The sequence below is a fragment of the Bacillus rossius genome, chromosome 12, assembly GCF_032445375.1.
Source record: "Bacillus rossius redtenbacheri isolate Brsri chromosome 12, Brsri_v3, whole genome shotgun sequence".
Taxonomy (NCBI): Eukaryota; Metazoa; Arthropoda; class Insecta; order Phasmatodea; family Bacillidae; genus Bacillus; species Bacillus rossius.
This window is the reverse complement of record NC_086339.1, coordinates 5,418,537-5,434,838: the sequence shown is the minus strand read 5'-3', so window position 1 is coordinate 5,434,838 and position 16,302 is coordinate 5,418,537. Positions and strand designations below refer to the sequence as shown.

Genomic DNA, 16,302 nt, shown 5'->3' with positions numbered 1-16,302 from the left:
GTAAATTTATCAATTAAATTGTAGATTTCATTTCACTCCTTCTTTGTATCCATACAAATTAGTGATAATTTAATAAAAATGATTCAATTTTATTCATAAAAGTATGAAATCATTTCATCAATGTTTTGTTATGACGTTGTCACGTTAAACTATCGTCCGTAAACCGACTTTACAGACAACCAAATTTTTTTTCTAAAGTTATTTTAATAAACACTACAGGTGTTATTTTATTAAATTCGAGGTCAATGATTTTATATTTACAGTAATCACAGATCAACTTATAGACTTTTTAATTGATTTAATCTTTACGTAATGAAAAAAATATATATTTACATCGCATACTTTTTTTTTACCTTAACTAGCTTCCAAAGTTATATTTTTCAATGTTTTCGGGTAGTGCAAATAAGGAGCAGGCGGTGTTGCCAGACGTGGCCACGGCAACACCGCCAGACTCACCTGAGCTCCCCCAGCACCGGCAGCAGCTTGAGACCTGCGGAACAAAACACCATCGCCGAGTGGGCGTCATCGCCGCCACACTTCCTCGGGGGAAGCCTACAACTCACGTAGTTTCGGTTCCCTGCAAGAATTTCCGAAGATCTCCCGAAGTTTTGCGTTTCGGTATTAACGCCACTTCAGCCGCTAAATCAGAAGTTTCCCAATGAAAACAAGCATGTTGTGACTGACCTAACCTAACCTAACCCTTCGATTTTTTTTTTTAATTAAATTTTTTAAGAGAAATCCGAAGTTGCACGAACGTGGTAGGGAACCGAAACTACGTGATTTGTAGGCTTCCCCTTCCTCGACTGCAGTCATCCTGCTCTCGTCTACAACAAGCTGACTATACAGTGAACTCCCTATTATCCGCGCATGCCACGAAAAAAATACAGCACATATGTAAATCTGTATTTTATTTCCAAGTGAGCAAATTTGAACTCTACTGACGAGTGTATTGTGTGCAGTATACAGTTAAAACACCACTGGCCTTGTCGGAACTCACACAGTAGGCTGGCATGCGTAATTATCCAGTAAAACACTAAAATTTTGGCATCATTTAAATTTTTTTTACCGTTAATTGTAACGTTTACTCTACATACATTTTTAGATTTTTAAGTTGAAATTAATGTTTCCTTTTTTTGTTTCCCATTTTCGGCTGTTTGCGGATTATCCGCGATTTTCACTATCCGCGGTGGCCCTGCCACTTAATTTCGCGGATAATCGGGAGTGTACTGTACTTCACAGCTGCATCCAAGGGCGGATACGGAATGAGGCTCAGGGAGGGGGCCAAATTATTTTTTTTCTAATAATTGTTAGTATATTTAAGTATTGAAATACCGAACAGTAAGTTTAGTATGGTCTAAATTAGCTTGCTGCTCTATTTAACAGTGGGGGTTGGAAGCTGATATTAATAATTTTGTAGTTCTCATTTAGTCGTGTGCATATGATTTCTAGTTGAAAAAAAAAACGCGCTATTATTTTTAGCACTGCAGTTAAATATAAACTTTAGTAAATTTTGGAAAACTATGATTAGAAAAATCAGAAATTATTCAGGGTTCACGAATACGGTACATGCCACTATGCCCCCCCCCCCCCCCCACCCCCAAATTTTATCCGCCATTAGCTGCAACTGATAGGATCTGCACATCTGACTGTTATCAACCTCAGTTTCCTTGTTATATTATGTTTTATCAAATATCAAAATTGAATTAAATCAAGGAGAAAAGGGATGGGGTTGCTGACTGGCATGTAAAGAGGACTTAACAAGGGAGTAACTTTCCAGCTAGATTTAAAAAAAAATAATAAATTAAATTTAACAAAATAATTGTCATAATCAGCCAAGTAAACAATCAATTAAAACTGCGCTTGTTCACAAATAATACTCGAGACATACGCTTTCGTTCAAATTATTAAACGTTTAGTTGTATTTTTTTTAAGCACAAGGCTTATATATTATCAATAGCACTCCAGGTAACCTGAGAATTTTGTGAAAACATCCTCTTGCTACCTTCCCTATCAACAACTGCACTACATTCTCCTTAGACCTCGCCATCTTACTATTTCAAAAATATTTTCATGCAGCTACTTCCGTGGCATAGGACATAGCATTGGCTACTTGTTGATGTAAACACTTGTGAACCGATGTGATTATCAAGTCAGTTGTGGTCGCCCGCGTGAAGTAATACGTTCCCCCCCCCCCCCCCCCCCTCATAGCGCTTACATATTAGAGACTGTTAGTAAATATGTGGTTGCAACAAGGTAAAAAAAGGTTCTGAGAGATATGATTTATGCCTTTACATGCCAAAAATTGGGATAAACAGTTAAACAAATAGTATTATAGCAAATATGTGTAGAAATCCAAAGTGGCGGAGCCTTGAATACAGCCTGTCTTAAACAGTATTAGATTAATTTGTGACGTATTGTAACACAAACATAACAGTATTTTTGCTTATTAATATTTTTTACCGATAAAATATGTTTTTTTTTTTAACTTAATAGACTGTAACAATTGCAACATTTTTTTTACGTCGATATTTTAGTGTGTATGTTTTATCACCGCAAACGGTTATTTTTTTTTAATAACGGGAGCACATACGCGTGTTATGACAGACTGACTACAGCTCCTAGCCCCTGCAGAGGCGGCAATCTGCCTGGCAGTGCTGCAGCGCGGTTTGCCTGCGTGCAAGGCGACAGTAACTCCAGGGGTTTTTTGATTACCTGCAGGCGAGATTTCATATGTATATCTGTTTACGACGTACTTTAAGTGAGTTCCGACCGACTACCAAACAACTCGGCGCTATCAAAGCTGAGGTTTACTTTAAGCCCCCCCTCCTCCCTCGGCACGTTAAACTATCCGTGAATTAAAACTATATTAATACACCGTCTTTTTGCTCACTCATTTCTGATAAATAAAAACAAATGGCTTTTTTTTTCCAATTATCATTACACCCTAACAGCTGTCGTTTACTACACTGATTTACAAAAAAAAAAAGCGGTCATCGGTAAAAAAAGACAAAAGCACTTAATTGAAATGATGAAAATAAAAAATATAATAAAATAATTTTATAGTTGTTCATTATATATTATCCTAGATGCGCTCCTGAAATTTCGGAGGTTGTAACTGACCGTAGTGGCATGAGCAGCTGAGCGAACACCGAGTCTCTGCCGCGTGGTTCGGAGACCACTTATGATTCAGGAGATTCCGCCAGCTTCTGTGCGCAGCCTAGCACGCAAACCGTGACTTCGCGTTTCACGAGTGTCGCAAAAACAAAACAAACAAAAAAAAAGTTGTGTGTGACCGAGCAAAAAAACCCGCATCTTTCAATCAGCCCCGCGAAAAAAACGATAGCATCACGAGCTTTTTATTTGTGCTTCGGTGGCTAAGTCGAGAAAACGTTGGCTGATCATTGGCAACTTTGCCTGGATCACGGGAGTATCTCACAGGCGTTTGTATGCAAGCTATGCGTCTAACAAATTAAGAACTTCATTTTGAACTCACAACATACGTTTACACGGCACAGGTAAACGTTACATCATTTAACCAGTGGGTATCGATCCGAAAATTATTTCACTCTATATTAACATGAAGCTTGTGAGTGGTAAAGGCTAGCAGAGTCGAGCCACGAGGCTGGTGAGCGAGGTGTGAAGAGTGAAGAGTGGAGGGCTCTCGCCGATGAACTCTATGTTAAAATGAAGCTCGTGAGTGGTGAAGGCTAGCAGAGTGGAGAGTGGAGAGTGAAGAGTGGCTCTCACCGATGAACTCTATATTGAAATGAAGCTTGTGAGTGGTAAAGGCGAGGCTGGTGAGCGAGGCGTGAAGAGTGAAGAGTGGAGGGCTCTCGCCGATGAACTCTATGTTAAAATGAAGCTCGTGAGTGGTGAAGGCTAGCAGAGTGGAGAGTGGAGAGTGAAGAGTGGCTCTCACCGATGAACTCTATATTGAAATGAAGCTTGTGAGTGGTAAAGGCGAGGCTGGTGAGCGAGGCGTGAAGAGTGAAGAGTGGAGGGCTCTCGCCGATGAACTCTATGTTAAAATGAAGCTCGTGAGTGGTGAAGGCTAGCAGAGTGGAGAGTGGAGAGTGAAGAGTGGCTCTCACCGATGAACTCTATATTGAAATGAAGCTTGTGAGTGGTAAAGGCGAGGCTGGTGAGCGAGGCGTGAAGAGTGAAGAGTGGAGGGCTCTCGCCGATGAACTCTATGTTAAAATGAAGCTCGTGAGTGGTGAAGGCTAGCAGAGTGGAGAGTGAAGAGTGAAGAGTGGCCCTCACCGATGAACTCATTGCGGATGCGGATGCGGTCCTTGAGCTGCGGCGTGGAGATGATGAGGCAGTTGACGAAGGCGACCAGCGCCGTCTGGTAGTCCACCGCCGAGGCTGCCCGCAGCTCGGACACCACCACGAGCAGGCGGTAGCGCGCGCCCTTCAGCTCCTGCGACACCAGCCTCGTCTTATCTTTCAACGATAACTGCAATGGGAGTGCATGACTTGATGTAAGCTTTTGGACATACGCGCCACTGCTAAGCTGCAATGGCGTATGTCCAAAAGCTTACATCAAGTAACCCTCGTGTGCACAGCCAACACACCGACACAGCCAATCCACAAGAACAACCAAAACATGAACACAACCAACACGTGGACACAGCCGACACATGGGCACAGCCTACACACGGACACAGCCAACACACAGGTCGCCCAGCATGTGTCTCGACGAGTCTCTCATTAAGGCCCCTGTCCACCCTGGCACACACACACACACACACACACACACACACGGTGCGGACAGCTGCAGGACAAACCACGCCATTTGACAACTGCCCCGCTTCCAGAGTTGGTTTTTTTTTTTACGAAAAGCTGTTAAGGATACACTTGAGGGTGGATGAGTAGATTTGTTTTTCCCCGGTCTTCAGTTTTTTTTAAATGTAATTTAAAATATTGATATCGGCTAAATAGCGTGCTTTCAGAGTAATATTTAGGCGTGAAAACCCCCCGGTAGAGATTAAAACACTCAAGGGACTTGCATTGTATCTTCATCTGTCTTCATTTCTATGCCATATACTGTCATTGGTCACCGCTCAAATCTCATATTTTTGTCCCATGCACGACGAGAAGACTGCGCGCCAGTCCAGAGGAGACACCGCGCTAGAAGCACCAGCCAGTCCCGCCTCGCCGACACACGTACACCCCTGACTGGGGCGGACCCCTCAAGCCCAAATAATGAACACTACGTTGGTTCCTCGTGGTGAAAGTGTACCAACCCTCACAGGATGTGCCATACTTGGGACCACTCCTCGCGTCCACATACCGACGTCCAACTACGGAAGGAGACAGGCCCGACGTGTCCGCGATGCATCATCTGGTCGCGAAGTGATTTTGGCGGGGGGTCACAGGCGAGTCTTAGGTTGCTCTCGACTGCAGCTGTGAACATCTGCGTGCTACACATACTGTACATAAATGCTGTACCTACACACACAAAAAAAATTGGTTGTCTGTAAAGTCGGTTCACGGACGATAGTTTAACGTGACAACGTCATAACAAAACATTGATGAAATGATTGCATACTTTTATGAATAAAATTGAATCATTTTTATTGAATGATAACTATTTTGTATGGATACAAAGAAGGAGTGAAATGAAATCTACAATTAAATTGATAAATTTACTTTTATTTGCACTCATTGATTCAAATATGTTTATTACTTTAAATAAGAGATTATTTTAACTATAACTTTTATACATGTTTGCTATTTAACTTCTTCCAATCTGTGTTATTCGGTTAAGGATAGGACGATGATAGGAAAAGTAGGAAACGAATGGGAGTGTTTCAAGTTGAATGTGCCACGAAAAAGTCAAATCTATGGTTGTTCCAATCGAGTGGAAGAGAGATAGATGCGGCGCAAGCGTACAATGAGTTTAACGGGACACAGCGTAACGGGACAATGTGCGTAACGGGACACTTTTTCTTGCGTGCAGCCGGCGTTCATCGATTTATTAGACGTTGTCGCGTCAAAAAAAAATTCTGTACTTTTACAAAAAAATTCCTTTGGAAACCAGTTGCCAAGAATTAGTTTGTAATACCACAGGAAATATAGTGTAAACTTGTACATCACACGACTAGGATTGTTTTTGCATCTATTAAATACGTTTTTTTAGTGATAATATTGAGTATTTCTTACGAAAATTGGCGCATAATTTTATATTTTAATTGATGTTTCATTAAAGCATTCTTTTTTTTAAGCCACAGAAAAGATATTCGAATATTCAACAATAGGACTTTGTTTTGTTTTATTGTGCTTATTAATGTGCGCAGTCAATGATGGAAAGCTATTGAGGAAACAGTTTACGTATAGCTTTAACTCTTGGAGGAACTGGGACAACACAAAGCATAAATGCTCGGGTAAGAAACCGAACCCTGTATTACTGAAAACACTATTTTGTAGTGCTAAAAAAAATTTTTCATGTAAATGTACAAATATTTAAAATTTTACATGAATATTTGTTCCATTTACAAATATATATAATTTAGCTAGAAATCTTTACCCGCACACTGAGGGCTACATCGTGCTAAAGAACCTTCAAAATGATGCTTGAAGTGATCCATCAGATGGTTGGTCGCGACATTTTTACTTAACAGTTTTTTTTTCCTCGGTTTAATGAACCAACATTGTTATTACTAATAATGTTCGCAGCGCTTTCACGGCCATTGTCTGAAGTATCTTGGCTTCTGGGGTTGTAGCCGTGTCCATAGCAAATTAATTCACCGAACGTTTCGGTCGACATTGCAGTCGCCATCATCAGGAGAGCAGTTACCTACTGACTGGTAACTGCTCCCTGATGATGGCGACTGCAATGTCGACCGAAACGTCGGTTGAATTATTCGCCAAGGACACGGCTACAACCCAGAAGCCAAGCTACTTCATTGCTGTTACCAAACCACAGACGGATGCTACACACTCCTCAAGTAACAAGAGCTCGATGACCAAGAACCACCGGAATGTGGGTTACGTGTAAGAACGCCCGGCAGAGCTGACAGCTTGCAGATGTCCTCGCTCCACTGGGTCCCGCCCTACAGCTGGTCTCCCTAGGGAGAAGCGCGCTGCTGGCCCACATAGCTTCCCCCTCCCCACTCTTACCCTGCTCGTGACGTGCCCGCAGCAATGCTCGCTCCAGGGCTCCCAGGCCTGGGGGAAGCCGTCTTTTCACCGACGAGAGAGCCAAACGAACGATCGTGCATCTTCGGGGTTTTTTTTTTTTGTTCGTTGTAAATAAATATGGCGGTGTTGATAAAATGATACTAATGTTCAATCAGGTTAGGATAGCTACATTATAAATACTTTAAAACATTGTGGACGGTTGATTTGGGGTTTGGTTAGGATAGCTACATTAAAGATACTGAAAAAAAGCATGTACTTCGGGGAACTTCGGGTTTTTGGCTCTCTCATCTGTGAAAAGAAGGCTCCCCCCCCCCCTTCCAGTCCTGCAGCTACCACACTCTGTCGCCGCCCTCCATGTCTCGTCAGGGTCGCTGGTGCTTCTAGCATAGTGTCTCCTCTGGGCTTGTGCGCGGTCTTCTCGTCGTGCACAGGACAACTGTTATATCTGGGCGGTGACCGAAACACTAGACGGCGAAGAAATGGAGACAAAGGTGCAGGGCCTCCAAATTCGACCACGGGGCCTGGACCCAGGATCGGAGACTTACCCCCCCCCCCCCCGCAACCCACAATATAACAGTCACGTGCTGCATTATAATCGCATTTTTATTTCTAACCAACACTCTTTCTGTAATGTTATTTAACCTGAAAATACAGGGTAAAATTATGGGTACTATTTTATAAGTCCAAACTAGGCTTTATTTATAAAATTATTTTACTTTGAAACAACCACAGCGAGTATGTATATTTATTTCACACACTGAGATAAGTCCCGGGTCCTGGACCCAGGGGTCCACCCAGCCCCGCCCTTGTGGGGGCCATGCAAAGGTGTAATGCAAGGCGTTGGGGGTACTTTAAAAAATAAAACTTTACCGAGTGTTTTTCGTGCCCGGAAATTACTCTGAAAACACGCGTTTCAGCCATCGTCGACTTTTATATATATATATATATATATATATATATATATATATATAAAACAGTGTAAAAATTAAATCCGGAAACAACTACTCATCAGCGCATTCTTTAATGCTTTTCGTAAAAAAAAAAAATACCACACGGATATCTTCAGCTCTTTCCAATTTGCGTGGTTTTTATCCGAGGTTCTGCACACACATCCACACACATTCATTCGTAGTTTTTTTTTTTTTGTTCTTCGCTAGTTGCAGATTTTTATCAAAGAAATTGGTTGAAACTTATATTACAGGAGCAATTAAATATGAAAAGTAAAATCAAAAAAGGAATTTCTAGGGAGTGAACCATGACGCAATTAGTTAACTAAAATTGCAAATAACAAATATCATTAAGTCTATCGGCAGAATTCGATGCAGAGCCCAAAAATGCAATGTGTTTACATAATGGAAATATTTGAAGAATTTGTCCCAAGTAAAAGGACTTACGGCATGAAAAATGAGGTAACATACTGTTTGGGTGACTACGGTCCTTAAGGAGGAAAAAAAAGGGGGGGGAGGTTAGGGACAACCCTTGCCCACGATAATTTCCCTGATATTTAGCAATAACTCAAATAGCAAGATGCACGTAGTAGATCATAGATACGGTTTTTTTTTGGGGTGTTTGGCGGGGGGGGGGGGGGGGGGAAGGGAGGAGGAATGTCTGAAAAAAGCTGCAGCAGCAGTTGATGTTCAGCTACCGATTGTTTCCGAGCGAAACACGTGTGGCGCTGTTTGTATAAGGGGAAGCCTAAGATGTCCATCAAGTTCTGTCCCTGCCCGAACACGCCCGAATATTCACCTCTTCGGCCAACCTCGGGTTTATTTATACATATATATTTATATTTCTCTGTTTATTTTAATGTAGCCATACTAACCTAACTAACCGTCCATAGTGTTTTGAAGTGTTTTAATGTAGCTAACCTAACCGACCACTTTTAATATTTGAATTCATTTTCCTGCGCAAAAATAAAACAAATCCCGAAGTTGGCCGAAGGTGAATTGTCCGGGTGTAATATCGGGAATGGCAGAACTTTATGTGCATCTTAGGTCTCCCGTTTGTAACCTGCGCAGGCGGTGTCTGGCCTGGGACCCCCCCCCCCCCCCCCCTCACGCGGTGAACAGGGCACCCAGCCCCCAGGCAGTGTTTGCTGTTCCTCGGCGGCATCGCCTCTGGCCGACGACAGCTGTCCGCCGCTCGGCGCCTGGGGCGTGCTTCGGAGCGCCTCCTGCTCCACCAACTCCACCAACTTCACCAACTCCACCAACTCCACCAACTCCACCAACTCCACCAACTCCACCAACTCCACCAACTCCACCAACTCCACGAACTCCACGAACTCCACGAACTCCACGAACTCCACGAACTCCACGAACTCCACGAACTCCACGAACTCCACGAACTCAAGGAAATCAAGGAACTCCAGGAACTCCAAGGAAATAAACCATGGGGAAACTTTGTCCACAGCTGAATCCTTGAACAGTGGCAGTGCTGCCAAACTGTCACGCACACCCATCAGCAATCATCGCATTCGTGCAATTAAAAAAAAAAAGAACGCGATTAATACTACTACTACTATTACCCTAAAAAAACAGTTACCTAGTACTCACTCGTTTCTGTATATAGCCCATCCCAAACATTAAATAATCAAAAATAATAATTCAATTTTGCGAACCACTTGATATTAAAAAAAAGCTAAAAATAAGTTTAAAGATTTATATTTTTGTTAAGTAGGCTACTTTCAAAACGTTTCCCTTCTAGTTACATGAAAACGGTGGTGCACACTATGTTTCAGAAGTGTCGTTAAGTTTTTTTTTTATTTTCTGTTTCCATAATTTCGTAACGGGACGACTAAATCAGTAATAACAAGGTAAAAACATTGGCAGCACTGCAGTTGTAGAGCACATACACCGTGCTCAACAACATGCCGAGTGCATAGGGCCGGAAGGCCTTGGGCGTGTCGCCGAAAGCGCGGAGTTAAGTCCAGTTGGTTAGCACTGAAACCGGCGGATACTGTACACCGCCAGTACTGTACATTCTACCTACAGCGCTCGGGCCACTGCAGTGGTCCAACTAGGGGAAGCCTTCTTTTCACATACGAGAGAGCCAAACCCCCGATCGTGCATCTTCGGTTTTTTTTATTTTTATTTTGGACAACTAATGATAACTAATGGTCAATTAGGTTAGGTTAGCTACATTATAAGTACTTTAAAACATTGTAGACGGTTGATTTGGTTAGGATAGCTACATTAAAGCTACTCTGAAATCATTTAAACTGTTTCCTAGCCCTGGATAGCTACATATTAAAACATTATTTGCTAAGCAACCTTCGGGAAACTTCGGGTGTGGCTCTCTCGTCTGTGAAATGAAGGCTTCCTTCCAACTAGCCATGGTAGCGTACAAACATGCTGTCTTCAAGGTTGAAGAATAAGGGAAAACACAACTTTTTTTTTGTTTGGGCCCTTGAGTTTCATATAAAAAAAAGTACTTATGGTTCAATAACTGAATAACAGTTGTATTTAACTTTTTATTAATAAACTTCAGGATATTTTCATAAATGTGTGTACAATATATGTAGTTTCTAGATTATTTTAGTGGGCCTACCGAAAGTCTTCGACAACCACCGTTTTGATGGAAAAGCACTTTAAGACGCTGTTATCTACGACTTAACTGCAAGTTTTCGGCGGTATGCACAAGGTAAACAGCGGTAAACGTTTGTTACGCTATTAAGCATGGCCTACTCTACCATTGTACAAAAATTCAGCTTTGGACAATATTTTATAGGGTTGTGCCTTTTTAAGTCTTTCGTTCCGTGGACTATCATAGGTCGTGTGTTCTTCGGACACGCGATGCCAACGTCTGGCGGCTGCCAGTGCGAGGGTCGAGACCACTGGCTCAGAGCATACCTGCTTACTACTTATACTTACTACTTACTGCTTTATACTTACTACTTATTATATAACCATTGACTTTCTTTTGAAAAGTTTTTTTGTAAAGTGACCCTTTATTCCTATAATGCTATTATTTTGTCCACTTGTAAAATTTTAGTAGGTAATTAAAATAAATGTCAAAAATGATTCAATAGAATTAAAAATTCTGCAACCCTGGAATGTAATTTTATTTTTTTATCATCATTGAATATGTTACCTAAAATTTTGAATTATTTTTGTATATCCGTTATTCTAAATAATTTAATCAACGTAAAGTTTGAGTGGAAATGGTTTAGATGAATAAATAATTAAATTCACAATTTTCCTACTTTATTTAATACTTACTTCTTAATACTTACTACTTATACTTAACTGTAATGTTCTCATGCCACGCTGAGAACAATGCGCATTGCAAAGCACAAACTGGGCAGTTTTGGACTATCGTCACACATCTTCGCCAGCATCTTAAATGGCATTATGTTTCGGACAGTTGATTTCATATGATGGTTTTGTTTATAGTTATTCCGCGTACCTACTAGCGTGTGTATGCATTTTCTGAGTATGTAGAAAGGAACTGCTACTGCAGGGTTTTGTTGTTGAAATATTTGACGAATTTTCTACACTGCAATTTTTAGACACTGATTTTTTGAAAATTTCGTCAATGACCATTCAGTACTGCATTTGTTTGCACTTCAAGGAGTTAGGGAAATTCGCCGTCCAAAAATACAAATTAAAAGATGAAACCATTAAAAGTTAACTACCATAGAATGTGTGAAATTTTTTTAAAATGTTATCGGTAAAAAAAACAATCTTAGTCAATCTAAAACGGTTTGTAAATGGCACGAAAACGTATAAATTGGTAGGTCAGCTAGGTAGTGAAATTTAGTTGCGCTTTCTTTTTCAAGCACAGTTAGGGTGGATAGTTTGTAATTAACCAATAATTTTACAAGTTTGAACCGTTGGTAAGGAAAGTAAGGTTTTAGGGAGGTACACGGAGGTTTGTACTTTGCTGCCCGGCTCTATACAGCCAGGAATACTGTCGTGAAATTGAAATTATTTTATATATATATATATATATATATATATAGATTTTTCTCTTGTAATTTTGATGTAAAGCTTATTGGTATTTTGATTATTATTGCTGCTGTAACTAAAAGTGCTCAAATTCCTTTTTCTCCTTGACTTATAATAATAATTTATTTCCCATTTTTTTACACTTTGTTAACAATATTCACTTAATTAACCAGGAAATGTAGCACTCACGGAAGCAAGCTTGTATGTGAGTGCATCTAGTCACTTCAAATTACATGCGGTATTTTGACGATTATAAACATTTGTAAAAGTATAATAACTGATAAATAAATATATAAAATATAACCTAAGAAACTTGACATTAGTTATATAAAGATGAAAGTTAAAAAGAGCAAATTATTAAATTTCAATATAATGTATAAACAAAAAAAGTATAAATTATATCATTGTTACGTGAATAAATGCCGCAATAGCAACCCCTACTCCTGTATCTCCTGTATCATCCTCAACTTTGGTTACTGCTGGTGTTTACTCATTAATTCGCCAGCCGGATCAGGCCTCAGAGTCAAGGAGCGTGTAGACGTACCTTGTAGTGCTCGAGGGTCTCCAGAGCTCTGGCGTGGCCGTCCGCGTTGTAGACGCATAGCGCCGACAGCAGCTCCAGGACCTGCTTCTTCACCGTCACATTGCTGGTGTCGAGGGCTGCAACACACACCACACTGTGTCAGCACCTAGCGGCGACCACACTGTGTCAGCGCGGCGCGGCGACCACACTGTGTCAGCACCTAGCGGTGACCACACTGTGTCAGCGCGGCGCGGCGACCACACTGTGTCAGCACCTAGCGGCGACCACACTGTGCCAGCGCGGCGCGGCGACCACACTGTGTCAGCACCTAGCGGTGACCACACTGTGTCAGCGCGGCGCGGCGACCACACTGTGTCAGCACCTAGCGGCGACCACACTGTGCCAGCGCGGCGCAGCGGTCACACTGTGCCAGCACCTAGCGGTGACCACACTGTGTCAGCGCGGCGCGGCGACCACACTGTGCCAGCACCTAGCGGTGACCACACTGTGTCAGCGCGGCGCGGCGACCACACTGTGTCAGCACCTAGCGGCGACCACACTGTGTCAGCGCGGCGCGGCGACCACACTGTGCCAGCACCTAGCGGCGACCACACTGTGTCAGCGCGGCGCGGCGACCACACTGTGCCAGCACGGAGCAGCGACCACACTGTGCCAGCACCTAGCGGCGACCACACTGTGTCAGCACCTAGCGGCGACCACACTGTGTCAGCACCTAGCGGTGACCACACTGTGTCAGCGCGGAGCAGCGACCACACTGTGCCAGCACCTAGCGGCGACCACACTGTGTCAGCGCGGCGCGGCGACCACACTGTGCCAGCACGGAGCAGCGACCACACTGTGCCAGCACGGAGCAGCGACCACACTGTGTCAGCACCTAGCGGCGACCACACTGTGTCAGCGCGGCGCGGCGACCACACTGTGCCAGCACCTAGCGGTGACCACACTGTGTCAGCGCGGCGCGGCGACCACACTGTGTCAGCACCTAGCGGCGACCACACTGTGCCAGCGCGGAGCAGCGACCACACTGTGTCAGCACCTAGCGGCGACCACACTGTGTCAGCGCGGCGCGGCGACCACACTGTGCCAGCACGGAGCAGCGACCACACTGTGCCAGCACCTAGCGGCGACCACACTGTGCCAGCACCTAGCGGCGACCACACTGTGTCAGCGCGGCGCGGCGACCACACTGTGTCAGCACCTAGCGGCGACCACACTGTGTCAGCACCTAGCGGCGACCACACTGTGTCAGCACCTAGCGGTGACCACACTATGTCAGCACGGAGCAGCGACCACACTGTGCCAGCACGGAGCAGCGACCACACTGTGCCAGCACCTAGCGGCGACCACACTGTGCCAGCACGGAGCAGCGACCACACTGTGCCAGCACCTAGCGGTGACCACACTGTGTCAGCGCGGAGCAGCGACCACACTGTGCCAGCACCTAGCGGCGACCACACTGTGTCAGCACCTAGCGGCGACCACACTGTGTCAGCACCTAGCGGTGACCACACTGTGTCAGCGCGGAGCAGCGACCACACTGTGCCAGCACCTAGCGGCGACCACACTGTGTCAGCGCGGCGCGGCGACCACACTGTGTCAGCACCTAGCGGTGACCACACTGTGTCAGCACCTAGCGGCGACCACACTGTGTCAGCGCGGCGCGGCGACCACACTGTGCCAGCACCTAGCGGTGACCACACTGTGTCAGCACCTAGCGGCGACCACACTGTGTCAGCGCGGAGCAGCGACCACACTGTGTCAGCACCTAGCGGCGACCACACTGTGCCAGCGCGGAGCAGCGACCACACTGTGTCAGCACCTAGCGGCGACCACACTGTGTCAGCGCGGCGCGGCGACCACACTGTGCCAGCACCTAGCGGTGACCACACTGTGTCAGCGCGGCGCGGCGACCACACTGTGTCAGCACCTAGCGGCGACCACACTGTGCCAGCGCGGAGCAGCGACCACACTGTGTCAGCACCTAGCGGCGACCACACTGTGTCAGCGCGGAGCAGCGACCACACTGTGCCAGCACCTAGCGGTGACCACACTGTGTCAGCGCGGCGCGGCGACCACACTGTGTCAGCACCTAGCGGCGACCACACTGTGCCAGCGCGGAGCAGCGACCACACTGTGTCAGCACCTAGCGGCGACCACACTGTGTCAGCGCGGCGCGGCGACCACACTGTGCCAGCACCTAGCGGTGACCACACTGTGTCAGCACGGAGCAGCGACCACACTGTGCCAGCACGGAGCAGCGACCACACTGTGCCAGCACCTAGCGGCGACCACACTGTGTCAGCGCGGAGCAGCGACCACACTGTGCCAGCACCTAGCGGTGACCACACTGTGTCAGCGCGGCGCGGCGACCACACTGTGTCAGCGCGGCGCGGCGACCACACTGTGCCAGCACCTAGCGGTGACCACACTGTGTCAGCACGGCGCGGCGACCACACTGTGTCAGCGCGGAGCAGCGACCACACTGTGCCAGCACCTAGCGGTGACCACACTGTGTCAGCGCGGCGCGGCGACCACACTGTGCCAGCACCTAGCGGTGACCACACTGTGTCAGCGCGGCGCGGCGACCACACTGTGCCAGCACCTAGCGGCGACCACACTGTGTCAGCACCTAGCGGCGACCACACTGTGTCAGCGCGGCGCGGCGACCACACTGTGCCAGCACCTAGCGGCGACCACACTGTGTCAGCGCGGCGCAGCGACCACACTGTGCCAGCACCTAGCGGTGACCACACTGTGTCAGCACCTAGCGGCGACCACACTGTGTCAGCGCGGCGCAGCGACCACACTGTGCCAGCACCTAGCGGTGACCACACTGTGTCAGCGCGGCGCGGCGACCACACTGTGTCAGCACCTAGCGGCGACCACACTGTGTCAGCGCGGCGCAGCGACCACACTGTGCCAGCACCTAGCGGTGACCACACTGTGTCAGCACGGCGCGGCGACCACACTGTGCCAGCACCTAGCGGCGACCACACTGTGTCAGCACCTAGCGGCGACCACACTGTGTCAGCGCGGCGCGGCGACCACACTGTGCCAGCACCTAGCGGCGACCACACTGTGTCAGCGCGGCGCGGCGACCACACTGTGTCAGCACGGAGCAGCGACCACACTGTGTCAGCGCGGCGCGGCGACCACACTGTGCCAGCACGGAGCAGCGACCACACTGTGCCAGCACCTAGCGGCGACCACACTGTGTCAGCGCGGCGCGGCGACCACACTGTGTCAGCACCTAGCGGCGACCACACTGTGTCAGCGCGGAGCAGCGACCACACTGTGCCAGCACCTAGCGGCGACCACACTGTGTCAGCGCGGCGCGGCGACCACACTGTGTCAGCACCTAGCGGCGACCACACTGTGCCAGCACGGAGCAGCGACCACACTGTGCCAGCACCTAGCGGCGACCACACTGTGTCAGCGCGGCGCAGCGACCACACTGTGCCAGCACCTAGCGGCGACCACACTGTGTCAGCGCGGCGCGGCGACCACACTGTGTCAGCACCTAGCGGCGACCACACTGTGTCAGCGCGGAGCAGCGACCACACTGTGCCAGCACCTAGCGGTGACCACACTGTGTCAGCGCGGCGCGGCGACCACACTGTGTCAGCACCTAGCGGCGACCACACTGTGCCAGCACGGAGCAGC

At 46.6% G+C, this 16,302-nt stretch overlaps 1 protein-coding gene across 1 annotated transcript in view; it reads right to left on the bottom strand.

The window, feature by feature from the left end:
• LOC134537410 (uncharacterized) overlaps positions 1-16,302 on the bottom strand; it is a 188,263-nt gene that overhangs the window by 42,011 nt on the left and 129,950 nt on the right. The window contains exons 3-5 of the mRNA XM_063377796.1: positions 12,640-12,755; positions 4,264-4,423; positions 457-490 (exon numbers count right to left, since the gene is read on the bottom strand). Of these exons, the coding sequence (XP_063233866.1) occupies positions 457-490; positions 4,264-4,423; positions 12,640-12,755 (310 nt within the window). The remainder of the gene's footprint in view (positions 1-456; positions 491-4,263; positions 4,424-12,639; positions 12,756-16,302) is intronic.